General features: G+C 41.7%; 1 protein-coding gene across 1 annotated transcript; it reads right to left on the bottom strand.

Moving 5' to 3' along the window:
• Nucleotides 1–1,005: 1,005 nt before the first annotated feature.
• Nucleotides 1,006–15,514, bottom strand: LOC133921050 (diacylglycerol kinase 7-like). The gene is made up of 13 exons (XM_062365761.1): nt 14,994–15,514; nt 6,212–6,334; nt 5,863–6,000; nt 5,698–5,783; nt 5,180–5,276; nt 4,799–4,868; nt 4,391–4,473; nt 3,817–3,887; nt 3,180–3,257; nt 2,298–2,385; nt 1,911–2,027; nt 1,404–1,585; nt 1,006–1,260 (listed from the first exon to the last, which is right to left on the bottom strand). Exons 1-12 carry the CDS (start codon nt 15,384–15,386, stop codon nt 1,424–1,426), a joined length of 1,506 nt encoding a protein of 501 aa, XP_062221745.1. The 5' UTR covers nt 15,387–15,514; the 3' UTR covers nt 1,006–1,260; nt 1,404–1,423.
• Between the last annotated feature and the right edge of the window lie 318 nt (nt 15,515–15,832).

The following is a 15,832-nucleotide window of genomic DNA, read 5'->3' as shown; positions in this document are numbered from 1 at the left end:
TATCGAAACGAATCAGACTATTGATTACATGAAATAACACTATTGATTGATTTGATTTAATCAAACCACAATCGTCCAGAAATTACCGAGAAATCGCCTTCGAAAGATTGACGACGAATCCGACGAAATTCCGAAATTTCCAACTTTTCCCTTTTTCTTTTTTTTTCTTCCCTTTTTTTTCCTTTTCTCTTTCTTCCCTTTTTTTTTTCCTTTTCTCTTTCTTCCCTTTTCTTTTCTTTTTCTTTCCTTCCTGGCTTTCTTCCGCGTGCTTGCTTCTTTCTTTCTTTGCTTGCTTCCGTTAGCTTCTTCTTTCTCACAGCAGCCAGCACAGAGCCGCACGGAGCAAGCAGCAGCAGCGCGCAGGCGCACGACGGCATGCAGGACGGTGATGGCGTGCGCTGCAGCGCAGCGGCGCAGGCGCGCGGCGGCCGGAGCAGGAGCGGTGCGGCGGCGGCCCGGCGCAGGGCGCTCGGCGCAGCGCGCTCGACAGCGAGCAAGCGGCGGACGGCAGCGCACGGCGGCTCCACGCTCTGGCGGCAACGGCCGGCGCGGGGACAGCAGCGCGCAGCAGCGATGGAGAGAGAGAGAGAGCGAGCGCAGTAGAGCGCAACTTATCCTTTTTTTTTTAAAAAAAACAACGAACGGTGTAGATTTATTGGACTTGCTACGGGTCACAAAGTACCCAGAACGGACATATGAATAACAAAATAGGTTCGTCTCGACTAGATGAACGCAACCGCAGTCTCCGATCGTCCATACAAGCAAAAGATCAAAAAGTCAACTTTTTGTCAAATCTCGCTCTTTTTTCTCTCAAAAATTTAGTATTACAGGCAATGACAACGGTGGTCACACCACACGCGCAGACGAGGCGACGGTGGCAAAGCTCGAATCACCCCCGAGTCTCCCAAGAGGAGCGACGCTAGGGCCTAGAGTCCGGACGTGCTTCCTGAATATTTAGAGTGTGAATAAAGTTGTATGCAAATCAACATGCCCTAGGACAGTGCAAACGGCAAACCGTCAAATTTTACAGTTTGGATGGTGTGTTTCACAAGGTCATTCTTTTGCATTGACACACAAAGTTACACTGCAAATAACTTAAGCTTGTTTTTTTCCTTCAAAAGAACTTGGTGCCATATCATGCTCCGGCCATGACTTGACCAATACATGAACATGCATGCTCGCTGCAGTCGACCCAGGTCTAAGAATCTAATACTTGCTGCTCCTCAACTGTACACAATCTAACGGTCTAAGAATACAACCCTGGTACAAAATGGTTAGAGGATGATCAGAGGTGATATCAGAAAATGATAAGCTGTATGGAGCAGAAAGTGATGCCAGCAAACATTAAGGAAGTGGTGCCACCTAAAGAAAACATTAAGGAAATGGACTTTCCAGAATGTTACCTGGTTAACATAAGAGAATATTATTGCTCTCCATTTATCATTAGAGAATGATAAGGAACTTTGTTTATTTCCAGAATGGTTGACTGGTCCTGAACAAGTGATTGTTTCCATGGCTCTCCATCCATTTGAACATATGCTCGATTCCACTGGCCACCCCTCATTTCGAACTTGATAGCTGCAGCCTGATAACAGGAAATGGATTTGGATCATAGTCCATTAGGAGTATATATGGGAAAAGAGACATAAGAAAACACATAAGAACGTCGACCACGACCGGTCTACCACTGCTCAAATAGTTTAATTAAACTAAGTCTTACAAGCTACTAAAACCTTAGTATACCAAACAATTTTGTGGCTAGCAAAAGATCCCAACATCAAGAAAGTCCCGTAGAAAAAATATTGATCACGTCAAAGCTTGTTGCTTATCACCCAGATTATCCCAACAGATCAATCTTTTGCTGACACAGATAATGCAAAAATAAGAAGGGGGGGGGGGGGAGTAAGTACCTGGGCAATGTGCTTTGCTTTTATAAGCTCAGCCATAACAAATGAGGCATGCCAACCTTCTTTCAGACCAAATATTTCTAGCAAACCATCATCTGAATGAGCTTCAAGAAAACCTCTCTGCAAATCAGTATAGAATGCCAACATCATGTACTCATGTGCATAAACGAAACAAGACCCTTGTGCAAACCCACTATGTGCCGCTGAATTCTAGCTACCTCATATTCTCGAAAGCTACATACAGCTATGATCCTATAATATACATCTAAATAATGCTAAGTTGATCCATTTTATACCACTTTTGCAACATCAAATCTAACCCAATCCTCAAAAGGTCTCAAAAGTCCGTACTCAGGAACAGAAAAGTAGAGAGCAAGCTCAACTACTAACCTTTTCAAGATATCCAGGTTTAAGATCACCCCATGGATGTCTTCCACTGCCATAGTTGTACAGATTTAAAACAACTAGGGATCTAACACTGCAGTATCAGGGAAAAATATGTGAGCACAATTGTGGGACATACAGCCCAAGGATCGGTATGACAAGTTCTAAGGAAAAACAACAAAAGTAAATAATCTAGACAATAATTCTCGATGTGGCATGTTGATCTAGCATCTGTCATGTGCAGATATGCTTTTCAGGCTTCAAAATAGTATCCTAATACACATTAGGAACAGACCCATTGAAAATGGTATGCATCTAACAGTCACTAAACAATATGTACAGGATAAGTACCACATGTTTTTATGATTTTTTAGAAATGAAGTTCTTGTTTCTTACATATTTTGTGCCTGGTCCAACATGGACATTCAATACACCTTTTAATACTTTTACGGTTGACGGTTTTAAAAGGTGTGTTCAGATAACAGGATGAGCTGCTAAGACATTCAAATATATGTCTTAGTTCAAAAATGATATGCACTTTACGTTAAATCAATCATCTTTGAATGATATAGTGTGACAACTCAGATGAAAAACTGACATATAGAAACCCCAAGTACAACTCTCATACCTATTGAATCAATGCCAATTGGACATTTGCAGCTAAAAAATTGTGAGCCATATGGATGCAGGTGTTTGTCACACCAAGTATCGTATATCAGCACATCATAAGAGTCATTGCCGCGCATAAGCATATGTGCAAGTGTCAAAAACTAATTCCTAAACTAGACAGAAATTCGTGTATACAGTGTCAGCATCTCACAGGAATCTCAATGGTCCTTAAGGCTCTTAGCTGTAGCCTGTTTAAAGTAAAAGAAATCAACAACTTGCCTTGAAGGCATTTGAACTTGCTCCCACTCAGAACAATTGACCTTTTTAATGTAAAGCCGTAAAATGTTCTTAAGCCCCCTGCAGCAACAAAGCATTATGTCAGCTTTGGATAAATGGCAAGACAATTTTTTGCAGCTCAGAAAAGGAAGAAGAGCGTCATCACAACCTGATTCACAACTTAACTTACGAACCATCAAATATGGAGACAAAATGCAAATATAAGGTTCACTGTCATTGCATCATATTTGTTATGAATAGCACTTGTATTCATTATGGGGGGAAAGGGGACTACGGACTAGACCAATATATATGGCAATTATGTACTAAACCCCTTATACAATGGGGAAATGCATGAAGACTAATATACATCTAACAATATTTAGTATACCATGGACATCAACCTTGTACCAAATACTCAGAGGTCAACTAACAAGTACTCTATTCTAGGCCCATCACATATCTTAGAAATTAATTTTTAAAAGCACAATAAATCTTATAAGTTCAGTAGGTCAAATCTCAAAAATTAACTTCAAATCAAATCATGATAGCGTCTGGAATGGATTGAAGTAAAATAAATACATGATACTTCTAAACGTTTGAAGCCATAATATAGTCCATGTAAAAGCAGATCATTTACCTTAGCTGAGGACTTGATGTACAAGGTGTACAGAACCACCCCTGAGTACAGCTATATCCAGAATAAATAAACTGCATAGGGTAAGAAAACAAAGATCATCAGCATAATCACTTATAAGTCACATAACAACATGACATGTGATTCTGTGATACCAAATGACTATGCTACATAAAATGGAATAGAGAAAAACTGCCCATATATATAAATAAACCATTGGAGCCTATTTCCTTCTTTTTCAAATTTATAGTCTCGAAGAACTTGCAGTACCACATCCAGCTCATTCAACAGATTAGCAGGATAAGCAGAATGGTAGTATGCCCAGAACATACTATGAAGTGGGGATCAATAAGTTCTTTTTTGTGACATCACGTGATATATTAATCATCATAATTATCAGCTTCTGATGAAACAGGAAACCAATAAAGATATTACTAATCGGTACAGTCTGAATGGAAGGATATATGTTGCCCGGCGTTTATTAAAAGAATTAGCCAATAGAAACATCTCCAGTGTAATTTTGTAATGTTGACTAATGATGTATGAAGTGTGTACACTGGAGAATTTCTATTGGCACCTTATTTGCAACTGGTCCCTGCGCAAGATATGGCTTTTCATCACGAAGATGGTGGAAGCCATATGCAACCTGAGCATCCATCCCTGTTCAAAGTAAATCACAAACTTAACAATGACAGTAAACTATAATAGTTAAAAAAACACTAATCAAATTGTATAGAAATCTAAGCATATACATATGTTCTAATTCCACTTATAGCCACACAAGTTTCATGTTGTTAAACCACCTAAGTTTATCAACTGCACTAACTTCAAACCACTGAAGCTTCGCAAAAAAATTAAAAAAAAAACTGAAGGATGCATATTTGAGCATTATCATCTCTATTGAATTGCAATCATCATGTTTAAAGAATGATAAATAACAGCATTAACAAAATAAAGATTTTTGATTAAGTAATCAATGAAATACCGATGCTAAGGTAGTTGTAGAATACTCCTTTATAGCAAGAAGCCTTTTCAGGTAACTCAGTTCTGTTCTCCTGCACCATATTAGATTAGCCTTTTAATAAGTCCAAACGATCAAATATACTGTAGCATACTCTACAAAATACAATCTCCAGTGCCTTTGCAACAAGCAGCTAGATTGTTTTTCTGTTACCATCTTGTCCTAACATTACTTTTCAGCGTTTCTGTTATGTCATCTGCAATCTTAAATTCTTAGCAGTTAGCAGTGCTTTCTGTTATCATTTGCAAACTTAGCAGGCGTGTTAGATAAAATGAAATAGTAATGCATATAGACGGCTTATGTTTAAGTCGAACATATAAATCCAAGTGAATTCATAGTCAAAACCTGGCTGATCTCCAACCGATCTGCAGGTTCCACTTTCTTAAGTGCATATGGCAACTCTTGTATTTCTCCTTCTGGCATCTGAATTACAGTTTGCCAACTGCATGGACAATAGTAGAGGTTATCAGTGCAGAAACAGATAAATTTCCTACATAGAATTTTTAAAAGAACGGAAATATCTAGAGTAGATACCAGAATTTGATGCTACAAAATAGATGTTTAAAAATAGCCATTAATATCTTGATACAACATTCTGCCAATCTAGAGTATGTAGTCATCTCATGTATCAAGGGATAAAAAATGACAAGGATGTGCACGAGTTACATGGAGTGATAATTTGTTTCGCACTATTGGCAAATTGATAGCAGATATGTAGACGAGAAGTTTTATTAGGGAGGATAGAGACTAAAACCACTCCACGAAATTAATTTTTTTCCTCTAGGTAAGCAACTAATCAACAAAACAAACTTGAATGCATATAGATGAACAAAGATGCCAACAGCGATTAACAATGATCTCACCTGTCAAGGCGGCAGGTGGGAGCAGTGGCAGCCTTGCGGAGATAACGCTTTACAGCTGAGCGCCAACCAAAGGGAAAAGAGCCTCCCTGCGCATGTGCTAATTAGTTGTTTGGACTGAAAACAAAGAACTTACATGGAACAAATGGCACACATATAGGTCATTACCCATCCAAATGATCTCGCAAGGTCATTTCCTGTACCAAGTGGAATGATTCCTGTGGGTGGAACTGGTTCCCTTTTCATCTTATAAAGATCTGAGAGACATCCAAGCACCCAACCAACTGTGCCATCACCCCCAGCAACCTGTCAGGAAAAACTAGTGCACGGATGTTACACAAAGTAGTTGGAAGACCACGAGTAACCAACATCACAAAAATTTAGTTCATAATGAGGAAAACACAGGAACCCCCTAAGTAGTAGAGAAAGCCACGACCTTCCATAAGTTAACAGATAGGGAAAGAAAATCGGATGTACAGATAACTCTTAATACTAAAAAAAATGCAATATCGCATACCACAATCCTCATTTTTTCACGAGCGGCTTTCGCACAGTTATCACCTTGGTCAGCTAACCTCTCCAAACAACTTAAACCATAGTGAACAAAATCAGAAGGCTTCACACCAGAAAGATCGAAGACCTGAAAAAATGGTTGGGTCAGTCTGTACTAAACAGTATAAAGTCTAGAGTTCTCTCAAACAAGCAAAAGCAAGATAAATAGAAAGATCTAAAAAAGATGTTGCAAGTGCATAACATGATCACATAATTAATAGTTACAAAAAGGGAAAACACAGGGTGAAATTGTATCCCATTTTCTCAACCACAATAACATGTTACATAAGTTGTCCAACAGAGAAACGCACACCGGCACAAGACTTTCAAATTTAATAGAATTGTGTAGATTTTTTACCACCTTAATTTTCCTCGGTTCTAGCCCTCTTATGCTGCATAGTTACATCAGCAACCAAGCCTCACAAGTCAACATCAAGTTCCACAGAATTTGATACACAAGGAACTCAGATAAAATCCAGTAGTATCAACATCAATATCACGGGTCCAGGTTTTGTCACAAGGAAATGTCAAACTAAAAATTACAGGAAATTCAAACACTATGGCTTATGTTACCTCAGAAGGATGATGTTTTTTTCTTACTTGAAAGACCTCGGTGGTTCATGATCTCTATTTAGATCCTCCCTCCTTGACTCCCTCGCCTACCAGCTACCTACCAATTTGAATATTTTCATCTCTTCTGGGGCCATGTGAGAAAGTGAGACACAAATTGCTAGATCCTTCGCAACGGCCAGTGGTACAGGCATTTATTATGAAGTTAACATCCAACATAAAATGTTCCGTCTACACAAGCTTGTTTTCCACTGAAAACAAGCTTTTCCTCGAGACATCCAAAATCCAGTACTCATTGATCTTAGTGCATAATGACTCAGCTTCATGATTCTACCTTCGTAATATTAATGGGAAATCCGTGTTGTTTATAGTGCGATAATAAGAGCAGGACACAATTCCACATATAAATATAAAACAGCATAGCAGCACATATTCATTAAACATGATATTGCATGAATGTGACAGCAGTTCATTAGCAAAAACATCATACATCATGTCTAAACCATGGACTGAATAGCCAGAAATTATAACTAATGAAAGAGCTCTTAGATTGTCTACAACAATTGGCCCCAGGACAGATAAAGTCCTGCCTCCTAACTATTACCAGCTACACATCATAAATTGGGCTGGATCTAAGCCTTCACCTAGTTTCAGAACCTGTATAAAACTCTAGAAGAAAGGTTTATGTGGACAATGCTGCTGTTCTTTTTCAGAGTACAGAAATTCAGAGAACAAATTCAGATTATAGCTAGAATCAGAACACCAACTGAGCAGCAGCTCTCCAATACATTCATTGACCAAAACTGAACAATGAAATCCTGTTTTTCATCGATCACAACCAAACAATCTGAACTAACAGCAGCAACTAGTCAGTCCAGTGAATGAATCAAGTATAATCAGACAACTAGAGAACTGCACGGGTCTGAAACTAATGTACTCAGATAACAGCCCCAATTTCAGTGTATATAATCATCACAGAGCAATGAAATCAGGCCACTGTTCAGATCAGAGGAGAGTTTGAATACTCACAGAGAAACATGCTGAAATGCGCTGATGACCGAGGCTAGGCACGACTCAAAAGCCACAGACCCAGAAATCCTATCATCCGCCGTTGTCGCCGGCGAGAAGGAGTACGGAGATACAGAGCCTCAACCGCACTGCGACGGCACATGCGAGCGAGCCTCAGTGACCACAGCTCCGACCAAAACCAACACAGGGCTTCTCCATTCAATCACTCCTAGCACCGAAGCACCAAGGCCAAGAACCGAGCTTCCCTCAACTCCAGCTCAGAGATGTCAAACAAAAGCAAAGAGGTATGAGTGGGGATCCAAAGGGGAAGAGAGTTTTTCTCTCTTTTTTTCAGGGAGGAGTTGGCCTTCAAATAGATGCGACGACACCTTCCAGCACTCCACGACCCCCGAGGGAATCAAAGGTGCGGTTGCGCCACCGCCGCCGACAACTCTCTCTCTCTCTCTCTCTCTCTCTCTCTCTCTCTCTCTCTCTCTCTCATTTTTCCAGCTCTCTTTAGCCCTAGCAGGACCGACACCCCATTTTGTTCTTCACCGCATGAGCTTAGGCCACGCTGAGACAAATGGACTATCAAAACCAACCAAGGAAGAGCCCAGGAAAACATTAAAATTCATGTATTTCTCAACAATCCCCATCAAATTTTAATGTTGGAATTATTCGGTTTGATATCCAGGATTTGAGTAATTTGTACATTTCGGGTTTGAACAAGTTACCTAGTTGCATAGAATTTGGCTTACACAAGATGAGAAGGACTAAACCTTGATCCTCAGCTTTAGTGCGAGAGTCTCATCATATACAACGCCCTGTACTAGGCTATTTTTGCCTTAATTCTCGAGTTGAACGTTACGGTTATATCCATGTACCTTAATTTATAAGTGCCACCTAGAGAAATACTCAGCTTCTTTATGATCGTGACACCACAATAACACTCACATAGGTGAATTCTCCTAAATATCCTGTAGTACGACATCTATTGTCATATGGCACTAAATTCATTAAGAGCTAACAACTCATCCTCTCCTATAGAAGAGCAATACAACAAATGGGATTGAATTACTCTTGTGTCCACACAGCTTATTTTTCTAGAGCCTAGTTCACGGGATCTCCAATCTCCTAGGATAGGTTACTGCAGGTGTGAACCTTATGAGTGGTTAGTAATCACATTCCTCTTGATGCTGCCTAAATGACTTTTCTAACCATTCCTTTTTGTGAAAGTATCTGTCAGGTTCCTTCAGACTGAATATAATCCACAACGATTATACCCGTCTCTACTGCATTTCTTAGCGATTTGAGTCGTCGTTTTATATACTTCGAAGTCTTCATATTGTCATTCCTACTCTTCACCTTAATTAGAACGATTTGGTTATCGCAGTAAGTGAGAACAACTGGAATCGGCTTATCCAATATAGGCAGGTCAGAAAAAGAGCTCTCGGATCCATTATGCCTCTGCAGCTGCTGAGTCTAGCGCCACTAGCTTAGCCTCTATCGTGGAGCGAGTAAGGACGGTTTGTTTAGATGACCTCCAAGATACAGCTCCGCCCTCTAGAGTAAAAATATATTCACTCGTAGCCTTCATATCCTTCGAGTCACTGATCCAGTTGAAATCATTGAATCCTTCTATGACTACAGGATGAACAAAATAGTAAAATCTCTAGGTTCTTTGTCCCCTTCAGTTACTTAAGTACCCTTTCCAGTGCTATCCAATGATTATCTGCTGGGTTAGACATATAACGACTCAATCTACATACTACATACGAATGTCAGGTCTAGTTGCACTGGCTAAGTACATAAGGGAATTTATCACTTATGAATATTTTAACTGGTATTTCCCATAATCTACATGTTTCTTCAGCTTAGCATTTGGATCATAAGGCGTGTCTACAGTCTTACAGTCTATCATACCAAAACGTGTAAGCACCTTGTCCACATAATGGGATTAACTTAAAGCTATCTCATTCTCATCCTTTAGCAGCTTAATGTTTAAATTACATCAGCCTCTCCCAGATCCTTCATATCGAAGTTCTGATATAGGAAAGACTTGGTCTGGTTAATCATTTATAAATCTGTCCCAAACAGTAATATGTCATCCACATATAAATATAGAATGACACATCGCCCCCACCAGAATGATAATACACGCACTTATCGGCTTCATTAACACAGAAGCCAATCGATGTCAGTATAGTATCGAACTTTTCATGTCACTGTTTAGGAGCCTGTTTGAGACCATACAGGGATTTGATTAGCCTGCATACTTTACCCTCCTGTCCTATTACGATGAATACATCTGGTTGTTGCATATAAATCTCCTCATCCAACTCTCCATTAAGGAAAACGGTCTTTACATCTATCTGGTGCACAAGGAGATTATGCGAAGCTGCCAGTACTAAGAGCACGTGGATAGTAGGCAATTTGACAACAAGAGAATATGTGTCAAAAAAGTTCTCACATTTCTTTTGCGTAAAACCCTTAGTCACCAATCGGACCTTGTACTTTTCTATAGTACCATCAGGTTTGCATTTTCTCTTGAAGATCCATTAGTAGTCGACCGGTTTGTAGCCAACTGGAAGGTCTGCTAACTCCCAAGTTTCATTAGTGATGATCGAATCCATCTCACTACGGATTGTTTTCTTCCAATACTCTGTTTCTAGAGAAGCGTATGCCTCTGAAAGGTTTCGTGGTTCATCATCCACAACAAAAGTGACAGTCATCTCCCGTTATTTTTCAGTTCTTTGCCTCTTGCTCCTCCTGAGTTCCAGTTCAGGAACCGTGTCACTGACATAACAGAGTTATCAACTAAAAGATCATGGATATCAGCCTCATTCGCTCGCATGGGAAGATGTGTTCAAAGAATGTCGCATCCTGAGACTCCATTATTGAGTTGATAGCAATGTTTGAGACCTCAGAACGGACCACTAGGAATCTATAGGCCATACTCTGTTGTGCGTACCTCAGAAAGACACAATCGACAGTCTTTGGTCCTAATTTCCTTTTCTTCGGCTAGGGAACGTGAACTTTTAGCTAAGCAACCCCAGTTACGAAGAAAGTACAGATTCGGTTTCCTCCCCTTCCATCCTTCATAAGGGGTTGCCTCACTATTTCGAGGAGTGAACATGTTCAGAACAAAGTTAACTGTGAGAATAACCTCACCCCACCATGAGTTAGCCATACCAGAACTTTGTAATAAGGCGTTAACCAAGTAACAAATCGTTCGATTGTTTCACTCAGATACTCTGTTGTCTTGTGGTCAGTATAGTGGCGTAAACTCATGGATTATGCCACTTTCTTCACAGAACTCGGAGAAATACCGGAGAATATATTCCCCACCTCTATCAGACCTCAATCTCTTTATTATCTTCCCCAGTTGATTTTCTACCTCAGCCTTATAGATCTTAAAATATTCTAATGCTTCATCTTTTGTTCTAAGCAAATAGACATAGCAGAACCTAGTAGCATCTATAAGAGTAAAGAAGTATTTTTTTGTCACTCTTAGTTAATATTCCATTCATTTCACAAAGATCAGGATGGATCACCTCTAGCGGTGTCATGCTTCTCCCCTCAACCGAGTGAAACAGTTTGCGGGGCTGCTTTGCTTGCGCACACACCTCGCACTCATAGCTCTTGTCATAATTATATGAGGGAATAAGATCCATCTTGCTCAAACGTGCAATTGCTTCATTATTAACATGAAAAGACGAGAATGACATAGATCAATATTCTTATTAGAATATGAAGAATAGAAAATATTTACGGAACTATCAAGAATAGAAATACGGAGCATGGCTCTGCAATCATAGCCTTTTTTCTACAAACGACCCACACATGATCAACACTACTTTATTTGACTCGAAGATTAACTTTATTCCTTGCCGACACAGTATTAACCTGCTGAGTAGATTACGGATCATTGCAGGCACAAACAGCATATCCTTCAAGACAAGAATCCTGCCTGAAGTCAACATCAAGCTCACTTGTCCTACTCCACATACTGTTGTCATGTCCTCGTTCTCCATCAATACGGATCCACCATCTGCACCCTGTAGAGAAGTAAAACACGTCTGATCAGCACAAATATGTCTTGTAGCACCTATTTCAACCCACTAACTTACTGATGAATTTGCCATAAAGGTCTCAGATACATACCCACTAGTGGAGTCGCCTTTGCCAGTTTCACCGGTCGTTGCAACCACCACGTGCACTTGGGCCTTGGCTGACTTCTGCTGCTCAAGCGCCAGCCCCTTGTCCTTTGGCTTTGTGATCTAACCCGCCGTAGACGTAGTAAACAATCTCAGGCTGCTTCTTCTTTTTCATAGCATTAGTCTTCGATCCTGAAGAATCCAGGCTTGATCTTCTCTTTCTTCACATTCCTCACAAGATGGTTCTTATGCTTAACAAGGTTAGCTTGAGCGGGCGACTTCACCTCACCATAGCATGTCTTAGACTTTTTCTCTACATTTATAGCAGCGATGAGCTCATTAAGAGTCAACCACTACTTTAAGTGCCGACACGCAGTGACAAAGTCACACTAAGAAGTGGGCAACTTGGCTAGGATGGCATTAACCTGAAAACTGTCGGGGAGGACACAGCCATATTGGCTTAAGTTTCGCACAATCAGCTACAACTCGTGGATCTATTCTATGACTGATTTGTCATCTTCCATACGAAAATTCAGTTAACTAGTCACCATGAAGGACTCATTGCCATTGTCACTTTCAGCATACTTGTCATTCAACTCTGACCATATCTTTCGTGCTTCCTTGAACCCCGCGTAGACATTGAAGAGTCTGTTTGATAGAACAGCCAAGAGGCGTGCTAGGGCTGAAGCATTAGCCTTCTCCCAATGGGTCCTTAACACGTTGAGGCACGTTCTTTCGACCTCGTCTTGCATGTCTTCCCCCGGTGAAGCGAGCGGCTCTTCAGTGGGGACCTAGAATAATCCGAGCTCTATCAACCATAGCCTCGTCCGGGCCTACCAACGCTTAAAGTCGGTCTCATCGAAGTTCTCAGGCTTAATCGTGTCCGAGGACGACGGTGATAGGGCAGAGGAGCTAGAAATAACTATCGCAGAAGCGATAGGATTTCTAGATTGTTGTTTATAGTACGATAATAAGAGCATGGACACAATTCCACATATAAATATAAAATAGCATAGCAGCACATATTCATTACACATGATATTGCATGAATGTGACAGCTATTCATTAGCAAAACATCATACATCATGTCTAAACCATGGACTAAATAGCTAGAAATTATAAATAATGAAAGAGCTCTCAGATTGTCTGTAACAATTGGCCTCAAGACACATAAGGTCATGCCCCCTAACTATTGCTAGCTACATATCATAAATTGGACTGGATCTAAGCCTTCACCTAGTTTCAGAACCTGTATAAAACTCTAGAAACAAGGTTTATGTGGACAGTGATGATGTTCTTTTTCAAAGAACAAATTCAGATTATAACTAGATCAGAACACCAACTGAGCAGCAGTTCTCCAATACATTCATTGACCAAAACTGAACAATGAAATCCTGTTTTTCATCGATCACAACCAAACAATCTGAACTAACAGCAATAACTAGTCCAATGAATGAATCAAGTATAATTAGACAACTAGAGAACTGCACGGGTCTGAAACTAATGTACTCAGATAACAACCCCAATTTCAGTGTATAAAATCATCACAGAGCAATGAAATCAGGCCGCCATTCAGATCAGAGGAGAGTTTTAATACTCATAAGGAAACACGCTGAAATGCGCTGATGACCGAGGCTAGGCACGGCTCAAAAGCCGCAGACCTAGAAATCCTATCGCCCACCGTTACCGCCGACGAGGAGAACAGAGATACAGAGCCTCAACCGCACTATGACGGCATGTGAGGGCGAGCCTCGACGACCACAGCTTTGACCAAAACCAACATAGGGGCTTCTCCACTCAATCACTCTTAGCACCGAAGCACCAAAGCCAAGAACCGAGCTTCCCTCGACTCTTGCTCAGAGATGTCAACCAAAAGCGAAGAGGTATGAGTGGGGAATCAAAGGGGAAGAGTGTTTTTCTCTCTGTTTTTTAGCTAGAAGGAGCCGGCCTTCAAAGAGATGCAATGACGCCCTCCAGTTCCCCACAACCCCTGATGTGGCGTTTGGATATTTGGAAATGAAAGGAGGGAATGGGATATGATGGCTGGGATAGAATTGAACTCATGTTTGGTTTGAGGGAATAGGATATGAGAGGGGTTTGGGAATGGGATATGAGTGGCTCATTTCCCACACATTGAAACCCAATGGGGGAGGTGGGTTATGGCTGGGATATGGGAGCTTGCTCTCAACTACCCAGTGGGAAGAAAAGAACCAGCCGAACAATGTTTTCAACTTTAATTTTGTGAGGGGCATTTTGGTAAAATCAAAATCGTATCCTACTCCCTAACCCATTTCATACCAAACACTGGATATGGAATAGATTTTGATATCCCTACCCCTAACCCAGTCTCATAACCCATTTCATATCCGTATCCCAATCCAAGTGAGCATCCAAACGCCACCAGAGGGAATCAGAGGTGCGGTTGCGCCGCCGTTGCCCAACAGCTACCGCCAGCTCTCTCTCCCCTTCTTTCTCATTTTTCCAGCTCTCTTTTGCCCTAGCATGACCGATGCCCCATTTTGTTCTTCACCACACGGGCTTGGGCCACGCTGAGGCAAATGGGCCAGCAAAATCAGCCAAGGAGAGCAAAAAAACATTAAAATTCGTGTATTTCTCAACAATCCGCACATAGTTAGTGGCTTAGTACGATGTGATAACCTATTCTGTGCTATGTTAACATTTGAATTGATCTGCACAAGCTTTAGAGACAGACACTGGTAACTTCACACAGATCGCATGGCACGTAGACGCTCATGCTCTTCTCGAGAGTACATTTGTTCCCCGATTGTTCACCAACGAAGCAGATTCCGCTAAAATATGTCTACGGGAGTCCAAACTTCGGTACCAAATTCCACACGAATCTCATAAACAATCGCTTGCAAGGTGCAAAACCAAACCAGAGCGACCGACAAAACGACAACCAACACGAATGCAAACTGGGGTGGGGAGAAAAAGTAGTAAAATTTGGCAAGCAGAGTCGCACGAGTGGCGCGGGAATCGCGGCGTTGTCACCTGCTCCTCGCTGATGAGCTCGTGGAGCCGCACCTTGAACTCGGGCCCGTGCCGCCCGCCGCTCTTCGAGTTCACGAACACCACCACAGGCGCCACCACCGCCCCCTCCTCCTTCTCCCCATCCCCGTCAGCCTCCCCATCCGCCGCCGAAGCCGCCGCCACGCCGGCGGCCTCATCCTTCGCCTTCACGGCCGCCGCCACAGCGCGGCGCAGGTAGAGCGGCATGACGACCTGTCTCCGCAGCTCGGCCTTCTCCACCTCCTTCCCCCACAGCCCGCACGCGCGCACCGACTCCAAGATCGACACACGCGCCGACGGCGCAGTCGACGGCGCCGTCCGCACGCCGTTGCCATCGGCCGCCGCCGCCGCCGCCGCCTGATCCGCTCGCTCCATGGCTACGCCTCCGCTCCGAGGAGTATCACAGCTAAGCAGCGCCGGATTTTTTTTCTCTCGCTCGTTTTGCTTGGTCTGGCAAGCTGATAGAATTGGGGGAATTGCCGTGAACTTTATTGGTGGGCGCTATATATATTGCGAGGTTTTGCTAGCCGGGCGTTAATCAGGTGGACTTTTGACCGGTGCTGTTGCGCTTTTCTTTCTCCCTCCGTTTGCGCGTTGTCCTCTTCTGGCGTCGCATCTCGGTCCGTTTTCGGCTGACTTCAGCTTTTATAATTAAAATTAAAATAAACAGATAGTTTTTTCTATAATTTTTTACAATATATTTGTTGGATTATGAAAATACAAGATGTTGGTTTCTCTCAGCTTTTCACATATGGTGAAAATCCATTTTATTAAACTACTCATCAAAGTTTTTTAAATCCATGATTTGAAAGTTTTTATAA

Source organism: Phragmites australis, chromosome 6 (assembly GCF_958298935.1).
Source record: "Phragmites australis chromosome 6, lpPhrAust1.1, whole genome shotgun sequence".
Lineage (NCBI taxonomy): Eukaryota > Viridiplantae > Streptophyta > Magnoliopsida > Poales > Poaceae > Phragmites > Phragmites australis.
The sequence above is the reverse complement of the archived record's forward strand: the minus strand, read 5'-3'. Positions and strand labels throughout refer to the sequence as shown.